This window comes from Mercurialis annua, linkage group LG3 (assembly GCF_937616625.2).
Source record: "Mercurialis annua linkage group LG3, ddMerAnnu1.2, whole genome shotgun sequence".
NCBI classification, from domain to species: domain Eukaryota; kingdom Viridiplantae; phylum Streptophyta; class Magnoliopsida; order Malpighiales; family Euphorbiaceae; genus Mercurialis; species Mercurialis annua.
Genome location: NC_065572.1, coordinates 63,588,711 through 63,613,179, shown reverse-complemented (window position 1 = coordinate 63,613,179; position 24,469 = coordinate 63,588,711). Strand labels below are relative to the sequence as shown.

Genomic DNA, 24,469 nt, shown 5'->3' with positions numbered 1-24,469 from the left:
TTCTCCAAAAACAAAAATAAAATAACCCAAAAATATCAATTAATTACAATACAACGATCAATTAACAATATAGTACATGCAATTGAGCTAATTAATTTATATCATAATGCTCAAAATATAATCGAAATTGATTGTTTTAATAGAAATAAGTTATAAATTGAATGCGCATCTTTTTAAAATGTCCGGTGGTGATAGCGCCGCACATAGACGACAAATGTAGTGTTAATAATGTTATTAGTTAATTAGCAGTCCGACAACCAGGATTCAGGCAACTATACTATAAAGCTATTTCATGAATAGCAGCATTAACTACAATGTTAGCTTAATCATCTACTAATATTACAAATAAGTTGGACATGTTACGAAGCCTATCGGCAATTACTACATTTGGAATATGAAAGCCACTCCACAATTGAGATTTTAAAAATCTAATTGAAAAAAAAGAAAGAAACAAGAACAGCAAAATATACTTGTAAATCAACTATTATGCTGCAGATAATTGACCATTCTCCTCGTTATGCTGCTTGGCTTGCCATATCTCTGGTTCTTCTAAGAGCTGAGAATCATCTGCTTTTTGACCAAGACAAAACAAAAATTACATTTAAATTAACAATATAATGAATTATGAATATCTCGTAATTTAAGTATGTTTCCGAAGTCCAATATCATTAACAAATCTAATTTTGACCCGTTGCACCATCACTGTTCTTATTATCATTATTTGATAGCTTTGCATGCATAGCCTCCACCAGTTCAACAAGCCCAATTCAATCTCTTCCATCAACAACCCAACTATTCTCTTATATAGTAGAATTGATTTTTTTTTAATAGTAGTTTAATTTGAATAAAATTTGTACAACATAGCAGAAGAATTGGCATCAAAGTAAAAATACATGATAATTGATTTTCTTTTAGGTCATGTTTGGTTCATGGAATCGAATAATAGGGAATAGAATAGCTATTTCATGTGGAATGAAATAGTTATTCTTTACTTTTTAAGAGAAATAGTTATTCTATAATAAAAACATGGAACAACAATTTCATGGAGTTAACAAAAGTGAAGCATATCTATTCAATACGGAATAGCAATTTTATTCCGGACCTATTACATAAACCAAACACAGCTTTAGTAATAGTTTATTTTGAATTAAATTTAAACTCTTAATTAATTGATAATATTTTTATTTTGTATTTAAATTACATCTCCATTCGCTTTATATTTTTTAATATCAATTATTGTTTTTTTGGTAATTAACTAATTAAATCTTTAAGAATTACGTTTGTTTTTAACTATTTTAATTACTGCTTTATCATTAAAGGAGTGGCATAGTTGTTTTAGACTTTTACCTAATTTCAACTTGTTCTATTTAAATCAAATTCATATTCTTTCTTTAGTTTCAGCCTTTTTCTCATATTAAATGGCCCATATTCTATACAGTTCAACCAAAATGAAACTCATATTTGCATGTAATCCGATTATCTTATTTTTAGAGAGTTTGCAGTTAATTATGGTTTATTTTTATTTTAATATTATAATTATTTTTTATTTTTATACCCTTAATGAAACCTAATATCGTAATTTTGCCTGTCCCCCCCCCCCTTCGCTCTTATATCCGATTATCTTATTTTTAGAGAGTTTGCAGTTAATTATGGTTTATTTTTATTTTTATTTTAATATTATAATTATTTTTTATTTTTATACCCTTAATGAAACCTAATATCGTAATTTTGCCTGTCCCCCCCCCCCCCCCTTCGCTCTTATAGTATAGTTATAGATAGATAGATTATAAATTAATGATTTTGATTTAAAATATTATTAAAGATAAGCCAAATGTAGAAATTATTGAATTATATAAACATGATCAATAAAGAAAATTAAATCCTTTTTAATTAAAAAAATTAAATTTTCTTATCAAAGTTATTGATAGACAAATAAAATCACGTGTGTTAATCTTATTGGCTAGTAAGGATGTAAATTTGGCAAGCCAAAACTGAATTACGTGAAGTTCGAATGTTATATATTAGACGGCACATTAAGTGGGAACTCTCAGTTTGCTGAATTCAGTATCTCACTCTAACTTAGCTTCTTCTTACAACTACGGTAAGGTAAAGTGCCAATCATGTTTGTTTGGGTTTTTCCTTTGAAAATTGTATGGTTCGGTTTGATCTGATTTAATTTAAGGGTTTTCTTTCGTTTTAGTGTGTGTTGTTGTTGCATGTACTTGTTTGCTTTTTTCTTATTTTTGTGCTATTTTTCTAGAATATGTACTTCTTTTTAGTTTTAATATTAGAAAACTTGATTATTTCTACGTTCTAATTTGTTTGCCGATTCATGAAGCAGTAAAAACCAGTGTCTTGTCAAATAAGTAGCGGTTCAAGTGGACATATCATCTTAAATTAGTACACCCCCGGCTATAAAAAGATAGGTCAAGTTTGATTTATGCAGTAATTAAGAAATACAAGTTAGAATAGTTATATTTAATTAACTTTCTATTATATCCATAATGACAGAGGAAGTATTTGACTATACTGCAAAGCCTAGCATTACTAAACTCTTTTTTAATATCTGAAACATTAATAGAAAAAACCTCGTAAAGGAGAACACAAATATCACAGTGAGCTATTACCATATCTTAAATGTATTATATTTTGATATATTTCTATATCTCATGTGATTTTATTTCGCAATTGATTTGAGTCTGTCACTCGAGACTTAACCAGGAACTTCTGCTCAGGGAATTCAGTCTGTCTCTCTAAGCTTCTTCTTACTTTATCTGCTGATTTACAATTATGCCTAAGGTATCATGCAACTCAAATTATAAGTTTGTGTTTTAAGTCCTTCATCTGATAATTTACTTGCATCATCAATAAACAACATGCACTGCTAACCAAATTTATTACTCTCAATACTCTTAGGAAATAAGAGTAAAAGGGCTCTCATCTTTGATTGATACACTTGGAAGTATATTCAATTTGCAGAGCAATACTCGTCCCAACACAATGTCGGTTCATCATTCAAATTTAGATAGAATCAGTGACTTACCAGAAGATGTCCTTCAGAATATACTCATGTGGTTGCCAATTCGAGATGCAGTAAGAACTAGTATCTTGTCAAGTAAATGGAGGAACAAATGGGCAGATGTTCCTCAACTTCTATTCGACACTACTTTTACTGCGATAAGTCAGGAAACGCAAACTAATAAACATCTCATTACCATATATGAAGTATTATTGCTTCACTCTGGACCAATTCATACATTCGATCTCTCCTTTCCTGGATTGAAAAGTTGTCCTGAGATTGACCGATTCATTCTTTTCCTGTCTAGAAAAGGTCTTCAAGATATCAAACTTTGCATCTCAAGTGGATACCCCCACAAATTGCCTTCGTACCTTTTTTCATGTTTGCAACTAAAATATCTGTGTCTGAGTTTGTGTATACTCACACCTCCAACTACATTCCAAGGATTTCGTACACTCATTCGTTTAGAACTTCTGAATGTCCAACTTCCTTCAAACTTTAAAAACTTTATCTGCAATTGTTGGTCACTCGAAGAGCTGATGTTGGATGACTGCTCAGATATCTCTTGCCTTGAGATCAGCTGTCCTAAACTAAAACTTCTTTATTTTAAAGGTTCTTACCAAACTTTGCGCTTAAGAAATATGCCTCATCTTGCGACAGTGTCAATTTATGTGACTGAAGCTAAATCTGAGGGATTGAAAATACCTGATTTAATTCAGGTACTACAGCTACATAATTTACCTGCAGTGAAGTACCTGAGTGTGGATTATTATTTTCTTAAGGTAATTCATCATTTCATTCGTTATGTTCTTTCCTTTATCGTACAACATTTTGAAATCCTTATTTGGTTCTTGGTGCAAGAACATGGTCGTTCATGACGCATTGAAGAGGCATCCAACTGCTTTGAAGCACTTGAAAACTATTAGAACTTTTTATGTTTCCTTTGCTATATTGGAGGAAGTCACATCTGTTTTTCACTTGCTTAGAAGCTCTCCTAACTTGCAAAACCTTCAAATTCAGGTATTTACAGAGATTGAAGCCTTTTGATATGCCTTTTTGCCTTCAGTAAGCTTGTATGTCTTATATATCAAACAACTTTATTGGTTTTATTCTTCTCTTTAGTTTCATCCAGAAGCTGTTGAACCTTCTGAACTCTTAGAGGCTGAAGACTTCTTAAAAGCTGAAGGGCAGTCTGATTACTCCTTAAACCATCTTCAGGGAGTGAAGTTGCAAAATTTTAACAGTAGCAGGCCGGAAATAGAGTTTGTCAAGTTTCTGTTAGCCAAATCACCTGTTCTCGGGACAATATCTTTGCAGCCACATTCAGGGATGTCCAATGACGAACAACTTGCAATACTGAAGGAGATTATTCAATTCCGCCGTACATCACCTAATGCACATATCATTTGTGAGGAATTTGTTGAAGATCTAGTAGGCTGATGATGTAGTAGTTAGCATGTGAATGCATATGTGGTTAGAATTATCACCAAAACTAAGTATGTTAGGTCCTCATTTGATAGAACCCGGTTTGTTTGCGTTACTGCTTTATAGTATGTGTTTTCATGTGTAACATTGAGACGCTTGACCTTGTCCACTTGTACTTTCACAAGATTTGTTAAATTTATTTCTTTTTCATTTGATTGGGTTTGTTATACTACCTATGTGTTTCAAACTTTCATCCAAATGCCCGTTACTTGAAAGACTTACTAATTAAAGTTGTACCAATATTGATATTCTCCATATTTACATTCCTTATTTTAAATACTGTACTTTCACTTCTCAGGTTCTTTTAAGCTGTCTATTTTGTTTTAGAAAAACTAGCCAGCATCTTTCAACACTTATAATTGACAATGCCCCAACTGATCACATAGATATTTCTGCACCTGAGACCTCTGAACCGACCGGACTTTTCTAATGTCCGTAAATCATTGAGCGCTCACATCTCGGGTATCAGTTTGTGGATGTAAGACCTTTTTTTAATGCATTTTCTTCAAGTAGCTGGTTGAAGGAATATTGCCCATAAAAGTTTTGGTTACTCTTAGCTGTCTTAGAGTTCTTGAACTGCCGGATATATGTTTTGGGTGTCACAATCAAGTAATTACCATCCTTTACTTGATTGTGAACTCTGCTACCTCAAAGAAGCGGGAGATTGGAGTAATTTTCTATTTGTTCACTTACTTTGTATGTCATGTTTCATATTTTCTATCTAATGTTTGCTTTGTTTTTCTCTTAGTCTGTTCCAACTTCAGATGAAATAAACCTCTTAGATAATGCACTGAAAAAGCCGCGTATGGCGAAGATGCACACGAAAGAAGTAGAACCTGAACTGGAATTTAAATGATATTGAAAATGAATGTTGTTTTTGATATAGTAATGAAGCCGAGGATGTTAATTACGCCTGATAACTTTCTTATAGATTCTTGCTGTTTCTTCATTTTCCAATGCTCAGTGTCAAAATTGAATATTAATGCTCAACTCGACATTAGAGAAGATTTCAACTCCATATTTTTAGAAAATGCTCTGATTCTTGAAATACCTTTAAATTATTTTGACTTATCGTTTTCCAATAATTAACTACCCTGTATTTGTTTGTTCACACTTCCAAAGCATTTCACTCTCATATTAATTTTTTTTTGTATTTCATTAATTTCACCTTTTCAACTCACTGCATTCCATTTCCATCAAATTACTGTGAATGCCCTATATAATTAGAGTTAGAAATTTGTTATAAACAGCCACAAAAAGAAAAAAAAAGTTAAACCAGCAGGGGAAGGAAGGAAAAAAAAGAAAAGAAAATTATGGTAAGTAATTCACTCTTTTTTATTTGTTAGAGTTTAGTATTCTGTATTTTAGAAACTTAAAATATTTATAATCTTTTAGGAAGTGTGTAATGTAAGTCTTAAACTGACGAGCTCACTTTATTATGTGCCTATCTCTGCATTGATTATGATCTACAGGATATAATCAGCAACTTGCCGAGCGACATCATAGATAATATTCTAATTTTTTTCCCGATTCATGAGGCAGCGAAGACTAGTATCTTGGCAATGAAGTGGAGGTTCAAGTGGAGATATCTTTCCAAATTAGTATTTGACAGTACGTTTTATGAGAGATCCATATTACCATCTACTCCTACTACACAACCAAATATTTCTACACTCTTCCTTAATATCTTTAGAGTTTTATTACTTCACCATGGACCCATCTTCAAGTTTACTTTTTATGTTCCATTGTTAAAAAATTGTCCCGAGATTAACCAGTTGTTTCTTTACCTGATCGAGAAAGATGTTCGAGAAATTTCCTTTTACATTGAAAGTAGACCTACATTCTTTAGATTGCCATTATTTATGCCCTCATGTGTGACATTGAGGCGTTTGACCTTGTCCACATGTTCAATCATAGTTAAATTGGCATTTCAAGGATTTGTTAATTTGATTTCTCTCAAGCTTCAGCAGGTTTATTTTGAAGCCAATATATTTGAAACTTTCATCTCCAAATGCCCATTACTTGAAGCACTTACTGTAAAAAAATGTTCCAATATTGGTAACCTCGATATTAACCTTCCTTATCTTAAGTTCTTTTACTTTGATGGTTCTTGTAAGACTATTTGCTTTGGAAAAATTAGCCAATGTCTTTCAACAGTTATATTTGATGGATACTTCAACTGTGCCGACACCTCTGCGATGACCAAACTTTTCGAATGTCTTCCTACTGTCGAGCACCTGTGTCTTGGATATTGCTTTTTTAAGGTAAGCCAGTTATTTTCTTGAAACTTTGTATAGGGATCTGCTAATTTTCTAGTGCTGATTTAATTGGCATATTCCACTTTCTTACTCTATGTTCTTGCATTTGTTTCAAGTGCGTGGTTGGAAAATTGCGGAGGAAACTTTATCTTGGCTGTCTTAGAATTCTTGAACTGCCTGAAATAAGTTTCAGGCATGCGGCTGAGAGCTCCACTGTTCTTACCTTGATTATGAGTTCTCATAACTTAGAGAAGCTAGAGATTTGGGTAATTTTCTATTCATTCACTTGCTTTATAATTTGTCTGTCATGTTACATATTTCCAATCAAAAACTGACGTTTGATGTGTTTTTCTCTTAGTTTGGTGCATATACAGATGAAATGCCACTTCTAATTGATCAAGAAATTTTAAAAATTCAAGACCTCGTAGACAATGCACTGAAAAAGCTCCGAGTGGTGAAGATGAGCCTCCCACAAAGTAAAGAAGTGAAACCTGAACTGAAATTTATTGAGTTTATTTTGGCTAAATCAGTAGAACTAGAAAAGATGCTTATAGAGCCTGGCAACAGAACAGTTGCTGAGGAACGACTCCAGATTTTGATCGAGATTACTCGATTTGAACGTTCATCAAAAAAAGCAAAAATATTATTCTTAGACCCTGATCCTATTGATTCTGATTATGACGATTATGTTGGTTGTGAATACTTATAATAGTTATCTTTGGATGTTTATTACTAAATGGTTACTCTTCATCATTATATCTCATCAAGATTGTTTGGGTTTTTTCCCATTTAATTGCCCCCTAAATATATAATTCCCAAATGGTGCCCCATCATTGAATCCGCAAGTATGACTTGCGGATTCATAATGAATCCGCAAGTCATACTTGCGGATTCAATAGCTATCCCTTAATCACCTTGTTAAGGGTGATTAAGGGATGGTTACCAATCATTGGGAGACAACTTTTGTCTCCCAATGATTGGTGTAATCATTAGGTTAATGATTGGGCATTCAATGCCCAATCATTAACCTAAACTTTTAAAAAAAAAAAATTAATAAAATTCCACTTTAATATATATCTAATAATTAACAATTAAATTTGTAATAAATCAAAAAAATAATATTATTTTAAGATTTGAAATAAATCAATATTTGTACCAACGCTAATTTTTATACTATACTGATTTATTATTTAATGTTGGTAAAATGGTAGGTATTATAATTGTTAAAATTGATATTAAATAAAAATTGCTGATAAGTTTTTTAAACCTATTATAATTTAGAAAAATGTAATAAATTAAAGAATTTAGTATAATTATAAAAATTAATAGTATTTATTAAAATGTTAGGGATTAGTCAAATTTAGGAGAATGTTATAAATTTTTTTATTTTATTTAACTTTTAAAAAATGTTAGAGAACTGTAATTGTTAAAATTGAAGTTAATTATATGTTTTTAGTAAAATGCTAGAAATTCATAATTGTTATAATTATTTATTGTAAGTAAAATGTCGTTAAAAATGATATGCATTTGAAATTGCTATAATTTGTGCACAAATACTAAAAATAGAGATTTTAATTTTTTTTAACAAAATTTGTAGTCGACACAATATATCGTTTCAGATATGGTATGATGGGCAAATTCTGAACTCCCCCCGTGGAGCAGAATATCACGGTGGTTCAAAATCGGCCCGATTTCGTGATTAGTTTTGTTGTATTTTGTACCAAAATTGTAAACAATTTTAAAAGGCCAAATCACTTAAAAATCCCTCACCTTTAAATAAATTTTGAAAAACATACAATTAATATATGCTAGACGTGGAGAATGTTTTTAAAATTTTTCCAAATGAAAAAAACGTCAATTTAATATTTCAGGATACAATTGAAACATAAAAATGCAAAATAGGGTAAAATTGACAAATTTTACAATTTTAAAATAATATTGTTTTTTTTGATTTATTATAAATATTAAAATTTATATTTAATTTTAATATTTTTTTTTAATTTTCAATTATTAGATATATATTAAAATAGATTTTTATTAAAATTAATTTTTTTTTTAATAATATAGGTTAATGATTGGGCATTGAATACCCAATCATTAACCTAATGATTACACCAATCATTGGGAGACAAAAGTTGTCTCCCAATGATTGGTAACCATCCCTTAATCACCCTTAACAAGGTGATTAAGGGATAGCTATTGAATCCGCAAGTATGACTTGCGGATTCATTATGAATCCGCAAGTCATACTTGCGGATTCAATGATGGGGCACCATTTGGGAATTATATATTTAGGGGGCAATTAAATGGGAAAAAACCCAAGATTGTTTAATGGCAGTCTTCAAGAACAAGAATGTTAATTTGAGTTTTGAAATAGAAATCATTTTGCACAAACAGATTCTGCCTGCAACTAATTCAATTATGTACGCATTCCCATAGTAATTGCTTATTCAATAGTATAATGTATTTATCATATGTTTTTAGGCCTAAACAACTAAATTGCTAGTCTTTGTGAAACTAGCATGAGCTTTAGCATGAACGTGGTTAAAGCTTGAATAAGACCACATTTTGTGGAACTATAAGATGATATCCTTAGCTTGAAACTCTTTTGTATGGTTGTATGTCTCTTAATTTATCTATCAATAACTATTTTATATTTTTAAATTTTTTTAGTATCATTTTTTCAAGCGTTGGTAAATATATTTAAGTCTAATTTGAAGTTGACATAGGGTAATGTTAGTAGGATACAATCTCTGCACATTAACTTATAACAATGCGTTGCATCAACTCTGAACGAATTATGGATAGATTTAACAAATATCAGAAAAATGATAAATTTAATATATTTTTAAAAATATAACTGTGAGTACATAAATCTATCTTGCCTCTTTTATTTTATTTCTTACATATTTATAGTCTCTTTTTTTTTTTATACAGGAGAAGAAGGCAAGAGACTAAAAAACTATAAATTAATAGACCTATAATAAAAAAAACTCCATACATCTTCCCATAAAAACTCTCCCTTTCTGATTATCAAAAACAAAACTCCCTATAAATCATGCATAAGCCACAGAATCACACGCAGAGATCACGAGAAATAGACTTAACTAAACTATCATCGCTGCACGAGCGATCCGCAGCAAAATTCGCTACTATAGATGCTATAAATAATAACCAAAAATTGTTTGACTTTCTTGTTTTAATAAATACTGCCTTTGTGCCGTAGAGATAGAGAAAATGGCTACTTTTTTTATCGCACAAAAATAAAAAAAGTAGTGTTAGTTAAATATAAAATTATTAAAATATTTTTGTAATTGATTTATAGTTTCAAACTTTCAATAAATGACTTTATACATATGAAATTTTATTGAACAATAATTATGTAGTGGCTTTGGTTTTTGTAAACCATTAATTTATATTGATTTTTAATGATAAATGGCTTAATTTCCTGAAAAAAAATTTCCATTCATATTCCGGTATCTCCCTTCTTATGGGGATGGGCATTCCTCACAACCAACCGAGGCCAATTCGGTTTCCAAAGTCGGGAATACACAGGCCCACGGCCCATTAGAAGGCACAGTTAAATCCTCTATGCATTTCATTTCAGTCTGCAACCAGCAACTTGTGCTTACTGAATTCAGTCCGTCCCTCTTACTTTATCGGGTGATTTACGAATTGCAACTATGGCCATGGTATTCATGATAATCTTCTATTTATTTATTTACGCATGTTTGGGTTTTTTATTTGCAAATTTGTTGGTTTGGTTTGATCTGATTAAAGGGTTTTATTTCAGTTTTGCCTCTGTGTTTATGTTTTTGTGTGTTGATGTTTTTGTGTAAGTTTTTAGTCTTATTCCTTCCTAAGGGCATCTCCAACCCAAAACCTATTTAAGTTTCAATTTACCCACTTTTAGGTTTGCTACAGTGTTTTTACTCAAACCCATTACCCCATTTTTCACACCAAAAGAATATTCTCTATATATTCTCTTTTATATTTAATACTATTATATTTAACCATTTACCATTTCACATCTATATTTATATTTTAAACACATACATCCTCATCTATTCATTTATTTAATAATACTTAAATAATATTAAATTAAATATTAATTTTTTTAATATTATTTAATGTCCAATTATAAAAAATAAAACAAATAATAATTGAAATTGAAACAATAAAATTATAATTATAATAACACATTATATTTAAATATTAATAATAAATAACACATTACATTCAAATATAATAATAAAACTACAATTGAAACAATCTTCTTCATGCCTCCGCATTAGTATATTATTAATTAAATAATTTTAATTTTAATGTTTAATGTTGTTTATTAACTATTATTTTAATTTCCGTTCTACGATTAGTTTAATTATAATATTTATCTACCCGCTTTAATGTTTAATGTAATGAAATGTTTATGTTTAATGTAATGTAATTTTTATGTTTAAATAAAAAATATGTTGTTTAAATTTTATGTATTTAATTTAAATAATTTAATTTATTTATTTTATTTTTACCAATAAAAATAATTTGGATTACATTATTAAAAATTTAATTGGTATTTAATGAAAAGTTGTACCAAAATGAATATTTACAAAGTTAGCTATATAAATTGTAATTAAAAAGTAAATATCCAATTAACCAAAAATGGGTTTGTGTGAATAGTGCATACCAAGAAGTGGGTTGTTACTATTCACAAACAAAGAAATGGGGTGGGAAGTAGGTATGGGTTGGAGTTGAAAAACAAGACCCAAACCCAAAAATAGGTATGGGTTGGAGATGGTCTAAGTAACTAAAAAGTGCTTACAAGATATATATTACCCTGTTTAGTTTACAATTACAATATTCATGAAATCATTGTTTCTGGGTATATGCTAATCAAATTATATGTTTATGTTTTAAGTCCTTCATCTCATCATATTTACTGATTGGAATAAAAGGATTTCCATTTTCGTTTGGAAATTTCAATAAATTTCTACCTTCAATTTGCAGCGCAATACCCGTCCCAGGAAAATGTCCGTTCATCATTCAGACTTAGATAGAATCAGTGACTTGCCAGAAAATGTCCTTGAGAAAGTAGTGATGTGTTTGCCAATTCGAGATGCTGTAAGAACTAGTATCTTGTCAAAAAAATGGAGGAACAAATGGGCAGAAGCTCCTCAGCTTATATTCGACACTACTTTTGCCCCGATAGTTCACCCATCATCACAAATTAAGACACTTCTCATGACCATATATGAAGTGTTATTACTTCACTCTGGACCAGTTCATAAATTCACTCTCTCCTTTCCTGGATTGAAAAGTTGTCCTGAGATTGACCGGTTGATTCTTTTTCTGTCTAGAAAAGGTGTTTAAGATTTCAAACTTTGCATCTCAACTGGTTACACCCACAAATTGCCGTCATACCTCTTTTCATGTTCGGATCTAAAATATCTGTGTCTAAGTTTGTGTATATTCACACCTCCACCCACATTCAAAGGATTTAGCTCACTCGTTAGTCTAAAGCTTCAGGAAGTTCTGTTTCCTCCGAGCTTTAAGGATTTTATCTTCAGCTGTTCGTTACTTGAAGAACTAATGTTGGATTGCTGCACAAATATCTCTTGCCTTGAGATCAATTGTCCTAAACTCAAACTCCTTTATTATATTGGTTCTTACCAAACTTTGTGCTTTAAAAATACGCCTCTTCTTGCAACGGTGACAATTTATGAGATTAGAGCTCGATATCCAAAATCCAAAGGAAAGTTGATACCTGATTTAGTTCAGGTACTATGTAGTTTACCTGCAGTGAAGTACCTAAGTGTGGATTATTATTTTCTTAAGGTAATTCATCGTTTCATTCGTTATGTTCTTTCTTTTATTGTACAACATTTTGAAATCCTTATTTGGTTCTTGGGGCAAGACCTTGGTCGTTCATGACACATTGAAGAGGCATCCAACTCCTTTGCAGCACTTAGGAACTATTAGAACTTTTTATGTATCCTTTAGTAAATTGGAGGAAGTCACATCTATTTTTCACTTGCTTAGAAGCTCTCCTAACTTGCAAAACCTTCAAATTGAGGTATTTACATTTTACAGAGATTGAAGCTTTTTAATGTCACGACCCAATTTCATGGATCGCGACCGGCGCTAGGGTATGGGTATGGTTGTACCAAAACCCGTAGCTAGCCTTGCGGATAAACAACAAATACAAAGACCTGCAAGAAAACCAATGCTCGGGGGCAACCGAGACTTCAGCCTAGTTCTAGCAGTTCATAATATACAATATTTATAATAAAATGCTCAGCCAACTCTGAGTCTTAAATATGGCAAAAGTACATATTAACCCAAGCTAATAAAGAATCCCAAAATAACAGTAATCCATTGAATAACTTTATAACAAGTATTAGACATATAATACTTCTAACTACTACTGCGGTCTAAGAATAAAATCAGTTTAATAAACTTTATTAAATAAAGTAAAACCTCCGAGGAAATAAAGAATCGGAGAGCAGCTAACTCGCTCATATCATAACCCTGGAAAAATTGGGAAAACAACGGGGTCCGATATACTGAGATGAGTTCATACCACTATTTACATTTATCAAGTGGAAAACCTTTAAAACCGTTTAAAACATTTAATAACAACATTACGTATAATAGTTGGAACCCTAATCCACAATACTAAATATATATATAATCCAATAGGCATGGTCCCGAGAGCTGAGCTACACCGAGTTACCACCGACCATACTTAATCCATATCCAGAGTCCCGAGAGCTGAGCTACACCGAGTTACTCTACTGGTCCCGAGAGCTATGCTCACACCGAGTTACCACCACATATCACATACCTTATCTAGATCAATACCGGTGCGCACGCAGTCCTAATGATGCCCATTAGGTAGCATGTTCCAACTAAGAGCCATAATGGAAAAACAGTTCGAAATATCGTATACAGTATATATAGATATTAAAATAATAATTTACTTAATAAAGCGGTAAATAGTAAGTACAAACTCACTGCTTGCTAATCCACGTGAAAACTCCTGGCAAGCAACCTAGACTCGGTTCGCCTCAAAAGCACGAACAGTCGACGAGTCTAAACACAAATAAATAATTATTAAAACGAACCCTAACTCTAGAGAGTACTAGACACCTCATAGGACTAGCACAAACAACAAGTCAAGGTAAAACCAACCAGAGTAAACACAATACTCAATTAATTAATAAACCACACAAGTTAAGTCTATTGAGTTCCCGCTTTAAAATCCATTTCATAAAATACTTTTTAAAACAATTGATAAATAATAAACCAAGTAATCTCCAAATAGTGGGTTAGCCGAGTTACTGATAACTACCAAGTTAACCTCACATGTCAGGTGACCCAAGTCTAACCCGACCCAATCATTTTATCAAAATATAAACCATAGTTTATAATCCCAAGAATAATGATTTGATAAAATAATAAATTATAATTGAAAGCGGAACTCAATATCTTTAAACAAAAGTAACCATTAGTTACTAACAAAAACTTAACCACAGTAAAGTTTAAGAAAACGTTTTATGTCAAAACGTAACTTTATCCAAAATGGCACATCAAGCCAATATTTTCAAAACCCATAATTACCCAAGTAATTATGTGATTAAAGATTATAAAATAAAAATCGTATTCAGATTGAAATTATAAAAACCAATCCGATTAACATCAAAAAGAATATTATTTCCAAATTTAAACGATGCTAACACTTAGCAAAAATTTGGCTAAACAAGCCAACAACATTACAAGCATGTTGTAACACTTAAATGAATCCAATAAGGATTGCATAACACATTTAAATCATTTACTCAGAATGAACCAACAATCAAACCATATATCAATCGAATAACTATGGCATACATAACATAACTCGTGTACAAACAATCAAGAATCGATGGGCAACAATCTTGAACAATATCATCATGCCAAAGACATTACAAACAGCCCTAACATGTATTTCCAGCCACTATCAACATATTCAAACAGTAGGTAAGCAATGAAATAATCATACCAAGCAAGCTAGCACTTAACCTAGCAATTCAATTCATAATACCCAAGGTAAAATCCAATACAAACACTCTAAACCAAAGCTAACTATACATAATCAGTTCTAAGCATGCAAAAACAGTAAATCAAATCATCACAACACCCAAGGTATAGGTTTAACCTTAAAACACAAGATTCGGCACTTACCGACGAAGATAAGCGGATAAAACATCATATGGATCCAAGAACGAGGCGAATCAGAATTGGTATGCTTAAGACCTCACACAACAATGGAAAACATGGATACATAAGCCCTAAAACGAATTGAACAAAGGAAATGTGAACATACTAAGGATAGGGTATGCAGATCACTTACCGGAGTCCAACAAACAAAGGAATTGATGTACAAACTATCAATTCAGAGTGTTGTAATGTCAATGGGTCGGCTAGGGTTTATAAAATGATGTGGGAAAAGTTTTAGATAAGATAAAGGGTCTATTTATAGGCCAAACAACAAATCTGACAGAGGGGCGCGATGGGAGGCGCGTTGCGAGGCGCGTTCGTCCCATCGCGCCTTCACTTGACGCTGAAATCGTATGGGGCGCGTTGCGAGGTGCGATGGCCGATCGCTCCATCCAACGCGCCTCAATTTTTGATCCAACGGTCAACTTTGTCTTTGGCATATCATATCCAAAAATGAACCTGATCCAACGGTTAAATTGGGAGATATGAATATTTTCTCAAAACATGTCAGATTCAGAAGGTACCAGAATAAATCATCGATTATAAACCGAATCCAAATCAAATCGCCATCGAAAACTCACACGACACATGCGACATATACAAGATACAACTCAAACCGCAAACAAAGTGTTACACTTGCTAAGTCCACCATTAACAATCCGAAACTAAGTTGGAAACACAACAAAACCATGATGGAAAAACACGGGATATTATATTCTCCCCAACTTATATAAAATTCGTGCTCGAATTTAAAACAATACAACCCGCGTAATAACATATCATAAAACTATATGCTGACCGAACGAAAAAGCATAGAGCCAACGTAAACACATAAACATGACACCCAAAGTAATCAAGGAAAGCAATTTTTAACAACTCTGCAAAACGAACTTTGTTTCGCAGGAACACTCCTCAACCAAGTAACCAACCCAAACTGTAATCATAGGAATTCCGTGCTTAACGACCTAAGTACTTGCGTAAGCAAAACTCAAATGGTTGTTCCTCGTACTATAACTAAAAACTACCACTTTCATAAATCGAACAATCTTAAAAGGTCACAAAAGCCTTAGTGCCAACTTCCACTTAACATAAAACGATAACGCCCTTTCTAGGTGAAATCAAACGAAGGAATACAAACTCTCCCACATAAAGCTCGACTGAAATACTTAGGATAATCTATAACGAAACCTCGAATCTCTTCAATGATAACTCTAAGAAAATTTTCACCCAAAGAAGGTCAACACAAGACGAAACACGCCGAAAACATATGGGGTATTACATTCTCCCCTACCTATGAAAAATTCGACCTCGAATTTTAAACTGAACTAATTCACACTATAACCGTCACGACACACAAATGCGCAAATTTTTCTGATTCCGATAACTCGTTACTCTAAAGATTAAATTGATCAACACAATTGAATAATCCAAAATTTTCTAACTGATAGTGTCAAATACACCTTACCGGAGTGGCTTCCAAAACCATCTCGCATATTAAAAATTATAAAGTCCTCAATTATCAAAATAAAGATCAAGCCCTTAGCTCGACTAAAGTTCTACAATTCCAAACGCTTTTACCTCAAACAAAACAAAAATACTGCAAACATAGCTGATAAAATCTATCGTTCTAAAACACTTACTTACTTCCACTTATAGCATCTCTACATTTAAATTATCGATAACAAAACCCAATAAATCAGATAATATTTCGGTTCCAGAACAAACATTAATAATAATCTAATCTTAACGATTAGTACCAACTCGATAATACCATTATCTTGTGAATCATAAAACACAAAAATATCGCAATTCAAAGAAAGCGAATTTCTCTCATGACACAAAAAGTCTCTAGATCTTTGATACACAATATCAATCATAATGATTCTTCCAATCATTCAGAGCATAACGCCACAACTAAACTGGACATCGACTAAATTTCACAACTCAAAATTTTTATCGCCCACACCAAGGGTTCAACCACTTACCCGAATGATATTTAAACATTACAAAAACACCATCAATCAACTAATGGTTGTTGAAACCTATTAATCGCAATTCCCGATTCTCGAATTAGCTAACTCATATATCCAAATTAAGTCCACCAAATTATTCCATCAATTAACTATTGCCACGTATACAACGAATGATCACCACGATCAAATCACCACGACCGGATTATTAGTTATGCTCAAAACCAACCCCTGTGGGTATAAAATATTTTAATACAAAATATATACAAAATTTTCCACCCTGTTTAAAAGACTCTACGTCTTACACCTCCTTTTTCATTCAAACTCAAAATACCTTTACCGTTGAAAAACCATCGGTTTTGCAAACCCTTGAATTTTTTTTTTAAAACATTCTCATTTTAAATCTGAAATTTCCTCTTACTTTCCAATACATTTGCAAATCTATAAAACAATTCAACTGACAAAATTTATGTTCTCTTTAATTCAAACTTGTTAAAACACTTTTATCCCTTCTTTGAAAATACACCAACTGTGGAAACATCTTTCGTATTGAAAATACACATTAATGTTTCAAAATATCACAAAATTTTAAGTCGCTTCTAAATTTTCTCAAACAAAAACACAATTTGAAGAATCGTTCAACCGAAAAATTTATTATTCCTTTTGAATTAATTTTGACAAAATTTATTCCTTTCCTCAGAAGGATAAAATTTAACAACGCAATCTCTTTGTTTATGAAAATACTTTTATATCCATTTACCCAAAGTAATTGGAAAAAATCTAATCTGAAAGATAACATCTCTTTTTTTTAAACGCAGTGTATAAACACACATGGAGCATAACCAACATCCTTAATCCACAAATCGTAAATTATCACGAAAGCTTTCTATTCTAAATTACTCTATACTGCACTTATCACAACTATTTCTCGAGCGCAACCTCAAAATCATTCTTACTCATAACCACAAGATTCTGATCCTACATACCAATCGCTCACAACGTAAACGTTCAATAACCATCACCATCATCACAGAGTATTTGTCTAGCTACCTTTCGGTAAAAGTTTCAAAATCATTTGAAATCCAACAACTTATAAATACATTTATTATAATGTGACTCGCGAGCTCGTTTCAAAACATCATTCTCAAAACACTTTATTGATAAAATCCATTTTACATAATTGTGCGCCAGGGTGATGACATCTCTCATCCCCAAAGAGTTGCATCCAACCCTAATCATTACTATGCACGTGATGCATGTACTATTATGCATGTATCAATTATTGATTTACCTTTTATTTAGTGAACATACTCAATGTTCAATGCAAACATAATCGTGACATTCAAAATGCATGTTCATGATATGTCTGGGCACAATTACGTGTTGAAAATATTTCAAATATTTTAACAATTCAACCTTTGAAATCAACTTCTCAATAAAAAATTTGCTAGACGTTACACTCTGTGAGATGTGCACTCGATAACCTCAAAATATTTCTCAAATTCCTTACTTGCAACCTAGCAACACTCGATGCTATATGACAACTCATCCTAATAACTTCATTACAACTCTATCATATAAGATATCCCACTAACCTCAATTTATATTGAGCTTATTCCCAAAGAAATAACACATCAATTTGTTCCTACAAAACTTAACGCCAGCTCCCGCATCGCATCATCAGACTTGATGGAAACACTAGTGTATTAATACACCGATCTACAAAGACCTGCAAGAAAACCAATGCTCGGGGGCAACCGAGACTTCAGCCTAGTTCTAGCAGTTCATAATATACAATATTTATAATAAAGTGCTCAGCCAACTCTGAGTCTTAAATATGGCAAAAGTACATATTAACCCAAGCTAATAAAGAATCCCAAAATAACAGTAATCCATTGAATAACTTTATAACAAGTATTAGACATATAATACTTCTAACTACTACTGCGGTCTAAGAATAAAATCAGTTTAATAAACTTTATTAAATAAAGTAAAACCTCCGAGGAAATAAAGAATCGGAGAGCAGCTGACTCGCTCATATCATAACCCTGGAAAAATTGGGAAAACAACGGGGTTAGACATACTGAGATGAGTTCATACCACTATTTACATTTATCAAGTGGAAAACCTTTAAAACCGTTTAAAACATTTAATAACAACATTACGTATAATAGTTGGAACCCTAATCCACAATACTAAATATATATATAATCCAATAGGCCTGGTCCCGAGAGCTGAGCTACACCGAGTTACCACCGACCATACTTAATCCATATCCAGAGTCCCGAGAGCTGAGCTACACCGAGTTACTCTACTGGTCCCGAGAGCTATGCTCACACCGAGTTACCACCACATATCACATACCTTATCTAGATCAATACCGGTGCGCACGCAGTCCTAATGATGCCCATTAGGTAGCATGTTCCAACTAAGAGCCATAATGGAAAAACAGTATCGTATACAGTATATATAGATATTAAAATAATAATTTACTTAATAAAGCGGTAAATAGTAAGTACAAACTCATTGCTTGCTAATCCACGTGAAAACTCCTGGCAAGCAACCTAGACTCGGTTCGCCTCAAAAGCACGAACAGTCGACGAGTCTAAACACAAATAAATAATTATTAAAACGAACCCTAACTCTAGAGAGTACTAGACACCTCATAGGACTAGCACAAACAACAAGTCAAGGTAAAACCAACCAGAGTAAACACAATACTCAATTAATTAATAAACCACACAAGTCAAGTCTATTGAGTTCCCGCTTTAAAATCCATTTCATAAAATACTTTTTAAAACAATTGATAAATAATAAACCAAGTAATCTCCAAATAGTGGGTTAGCCGAGTTACTGATGACTACCAAGCTAACCTCACATGTCAGGTGACCCAAGTCTAACCCGACCCAATCATTTTATCAAAATATAAACCATAGTTTATAATCCCAAGAATAATGATTTGATAAAATAATAAATTATAATTGAAAGCGGAACTCAATATCTTTAAACAAAAGTAATCATTAGTTACTAACAAAAACTTAACCACAGTAAAGTTTAAGAAAACGTTTTATGTCAAAACGTAACTTTATCCAAAATGGCACATCAAGCCAATATTTTCAAAACCCATAATTACCCAAGTAATTATGTGATTAAAGATTATAAAATAAAAATCGTATTCAGATTGAAATTATAAAAACCAATCCGATTAACATCAAAAAGAATATTATTTCCAAATTTAAACGATGCTAACACTTAGAAAAAATTTGGCTAAACAAGTCAACAACATTACAAGCATGCTGTAACACTTAAATGAATCCAATAAGGATTGCATAACACATTTAAATCATTTACTCAGAATGAACCAACAATCAAACCATATATCAATCGAATAACTATGGCATACATAACATAACTCGTGTACAAACAATCAAGAATCGATGGGCAACAATCTTGAACAATATCATCATGCCAAAGACATTACAAACAGCCCTAACATGTATTTCCAGCCACTATCAACATATTCAAACAGTAGGTAAGCAATGAAATAATCATACCAAGCAAGCTAGCACTTAACCTAGCAATTCAATTCATAATACCCAAGGTAAAATCCAATACAAACACTCTAAACCAAAGCTAACTATACATAATCAGTTCTAAGCATGCCAAAACAGTAAATCAAATCATCACAACACCCAAGGTATAGGTTTAACCTTAAAACACAAGATTCAGCACTTACCAACGAAGATAAGCGGATAAAACATCACATGGATCCAAGAACGAGGCGAATCAAAATTGGTATGCTTAAGACCTCACACAACAATGGAAAACATGGATACATAAGCCCTAAAACGAATTGAACAAAGGAAATGTGAACATACTAAGGATAGGGTATGCAGATCACTTACCGGAGTCCAACAAACAAAGGAATTGATGTACAAACTATCAAATCAGAGTGTTGTAATGTCAATGGGTCGGCTAGGGTTTATAAAATGAAGTGGGAAAAGTTTTAGATAAGATAAAGGGTCTATTTATAGGCCAAACAACAAATCTGACAGAGGGCGCGATGGGAGGCGCGTTGCGAGGCGCGTTCGTCCCATCGCGCCTTCACTTGACGCTGAAATCGTATGGGGCGCGTTGCGAGGCGCGATGGTTGATCGCTCCATCCAACGCGCCTCAATTTTTGATCCAACGGTCAACTTTGTCTTGGGCATAACATATCCAAAAATGAACCTGATCCAACGGTTTAATTGGGAGATATGAATGTTTTCTCAAAACATGTCAGATTCAGAAGGTACCAGAATAAATCATCGATTATAAACCGAATCCAAATCAAATCGCCATCGAAAACTCACACGACACATGCGACATATACAAGATACAACTCAAACCGCAAACAAAGTGTTACACTTGCTAAGTCCACCATTAACAATCCGAAACTAAGTCGGAAACACAACAAAACCATGACGGAAAAACACGGGATATTACATTTAATATGCCTTTTTTCTTTAGTAAGGTTGTTTGTCTTATATTTCAAACAATTTTGTTGGTTTACTCTTCTCTTTAGATGTATTCAGAAGCTGGAGCCAATGCCGTTAAACCTTCTGAACTCTTAGATGCTGAACATCTCGCAAAAGCTGAAGGGCAGTCCGACTATTCCTTAAACCAACTTCAAGAAGTGAAGTTGCAAAGGTTTTACGGTAGCAGGCCGGAAGTAGAGTTTGCCAAGTTTTTGTTAGCCAAATCACCTCTGCTCAAGACATTATCTCTGCAGCCTCATGAAGGGATGTCCAAAGACGAACAACTAGCATTATTGAAGGAGATTATTCGATTTCGCCGTTCATCACCTAACGCAGAAATCATTTGTGAGGAATTTGTTGAAGAGTGATGATGGTACAATTAGCATGTGACGTGAATGCATGTGATTAGAATTATACCAAAATGTATGGACAATTCCTCAATATCTTGTTCATTTAGTGTGGTCTCCATCATATACATATAAGTTAATTATCCCAACTCATTCCGTTAAAGAATCGAGTTTGTAGCATGCTTTTGAAAGAAAAAAAATAGAGGGTTGAAGCCAAACTTGTTGGTCTTTACTTTTTAGTTAAAATGGTGTTGATCCTTGGCATGGAACATTGTTAGGGAGTTCCTTTTGAAGTGTAAACAGCTCTAGTATTTTGTTTATTTGAAACTCTTTGTTGTGCTGAATTTGAGAATGCCAGCCTTGGCACTAACGTTATTGAAGATTTAATCTTTAGATGACCTTTGTCGGAAAGGTTAATATTACTTCCACATTTTAGAAAACTGTTTGCATAATGTTAGATACACCACTAGTTGCATTATCTTAGAAAACTGTTACGGCATTACTCGCCAAGTTACGAAGTAGGAACGCTCTATTCAATCAATGTTGAGGAAGGATATAAGATTTTGAAAGAGATATCCAGATTTGAAAGAAGCGCAAATTTTATTCTTAGATCCCGAGGATGATGGTGAAGTTAGTACTAGTAATCGTACTCTGTACTTTTAATCCATCACTCTCGTACTGAGAAATTCTTAGGTAGACTCGGTCTACCACGTCATCCGTGGACTAAGCCAATCATATCATAACACTTCATTAAAATGAAAGTATTCTTGTAATTTTGTTTGTTATTTGCATACACTTTTGAATGATAATATTACAAGAATACTCTCATTTTAATGAGGTGTTATGATATGATTGGCTTAGTCCACGGATGACGTGGTAGACCGAGTCTACCTAAGAATTTCTCGTACTAAGAGTGATGGAAGTGAAGGTTAGGAAGTGGATTATGCTTGCAAGACAAATTATTTCTCATCAAAGAAAGTAGAAATATTATACTTAGTTAGATCCTGAATGTTGATGTTGATTGTAGTGAAGGTTATATTAGGATGTTAATTAGTAATCGTAATCTGTACTTTGATCACTTCAAGGTTCTTTGAAAAAACAAGAATGTTAGAGCACTTAACTAAATTTTTTATTAGATAAAAGTTGACAATTTAGTCCTTCCATTTATTTTTACTTTTAATCAATTATATTAAAAAATTAAATTATATTTTAATGTAGTATTTAAATTTATTCTTGATACAAAATATAATTATTTTATGCAGAGACGGATGCAATGTAGGGCCAGGCAGTGCCTAGGCCCTACCTCGCTTAAGAAAAATTATAACTTACACTAAATAATCTCTGCCTTTTGGTTAATTATACTGTCCTAATTAATTTTGCACAATAGAAATAAAATAAGCAATATGAAATTTAACACATGGCTTGGGTTTATCTGATAAGAATTCGTCAAACATTGCTGTATAGTAATGTTTAATATGCAATTTGAATTAGCCTAACATACTATTAAAGATAGGAAGTGACTAGCAAAGCTTAATTGATCATGATGTAAATCAACTTAAATTTTTTCTCAAGTTGTATTTTTGCTATCCAAATTAAATTCTAATTCTAATTCTTTTAACATTTTCCTATTAAAAATGTACTTTTAATTTCCTAATTATTTAAATAGGGTAAATTTAATTTTTATAAATACACATAGGTGTGCATTAGCAAGTCAACAATTTAACTAATTTTTAAATACAAATTTAAACTTATATTTTTATGTTAGAAATACAAGCGGTTCTTATCACCTTTGTGGTATTAATGGTCTTGCTAAAATAACGGTTAAAACAGGAAAAGGCGGTTTATTTACTTTGATCTATCTACCTTTTCGATTGATATTGATATTACCAATTATGCATATGTATGTTATATAAAAAAAATTAAGAATATTAGCGATTAAAACATCTTATACCAATTTCAGAAGATATAGACTCAGATACAATTTTCTCTAATTCAAAAGCGATGATGTTTGATTTCATAATGTATTCTATTACTCTTTATTTTATTTTATATTAATTTTTTAATAATTATACATTTTGATTATATTTTACACAATATTGATATTTTAATTTTTTTAAAATTAAATTTGTGCCCTGGCTCAATTTTAGGCTGGCTTCGTCACTGATTTTATGAGATTCAATTATAAAGATTAGCCAAATATAAAAATATATGGATTATATAAATATGAGCAGTAAAAAAATGTTGCTTCTCATCTCTGAAAAATATGAGCGAATAGTAATTTTATAAAAGGAAAATGTTGCAATTATAAGAACAATACTGATATACTCCTTATTTTTGGAATACGGATTTTCGCGCTCCAAGAGCTGATAACAGCGCTCCAACTAATTTCAAAAAGGCTAATTTACCCTCTTACAACATGATAATGACTTCTAATCCAATTCTTGAATTTGAAACTCATACTTAATTATCTAGTTTACTGGTTTCTATTAATTATTACTTTTTTTTGATGAATTCTATTAATTATTACTTAAATTATAAGTATATATTATTCTCACCATTCTACAATAGTTAATTAAATTCATATTAGTTAAGATGTATATATTTTAACAATTAAATG

At 32.0% G+C, this 24,469-nt stretch overlaps 3 protein-coding genes across 3 annotated transcripts; all 3 read left to right on the top strand.

The window, feature by feature from the left end:
• Positions 1 to 2,073: 2,073 nt before the first annotated feature.
• LOC126673984 (F-box/FBD/LRR-repeat protein At1g13570-like) lies at positions 2,074 to 4,659 on the top strand. Its single transcript, XM_050368322.2, has 4 exons — positions 2,074 to 2,799; positions 2,917 to 3,801; positions 3,881 to 4,039; positions 4,142 to 4,659. The coding sequence occupies exons 1-4, from the start codon at positions 2,791 to 2,793 to the stop codon at positions 4,457 to 4,459; spliced, it is 1,371 nt and encodes a 456-aa protein (XP_050224279.1). The 5' UTR covers positions 2,074 to 2,790; the 3' UTR covers positions 4,460 to 4,659.
• A 274-nt stretch (positions 4,660 to 4,933) lies between these two features.
• On the top strand, positions 4,934 to 7,491 carry LOC130015283 (F-box/FBD/LRR-repeat protein At1g13570-like). Its single transcript, XM_056105077.1, has 5 exons — positions 4,934 to 4,939; positions 5,018 to 5,200; positions 5,253 to 5,333; positions 5,977 to 6,768; positions 6,879 to 7,491. The coding sequence occupies exons 1-5, from the start codon at positions 4,934 to 4,936 to the stop codon at positions 7,095 to 7,097; spliced, it is 1,281 nt and encodes a 426-aa protein (XP_055961052.1). The 3' UTR covers positions 7,098 to 7,491.
• Positions 7,492 to 10,378: 2,887 nt separating this feature from the next.
• Positions 10,379 to 21,900, top strand: LOC126674002 (F-box/FBD/LRR-repeat protein At1g13570-like). The gene is made up of 4 exons (XM_050368355.2): positions 10,379 to 10,454; positions 11,767 to 12,594; positions 12,674 to 12,832; positions 21,553 to 21,900. Exons 2-4 carry the CDS (start codon positions 12,349 to 12,351, stop codon positions 21,871 to 21,873), a joined length of 726 nt encoding a protein of 241 aa, XP_050224312.2. The 5' UTR covers positions 10,379 to 10,454; positions 11,767 to 12,348; the 3' UTR covers positions 21,874 to 21,900.
• Positions 21,901 to 24,469: the final 2,569 nt, after the last annotated feature.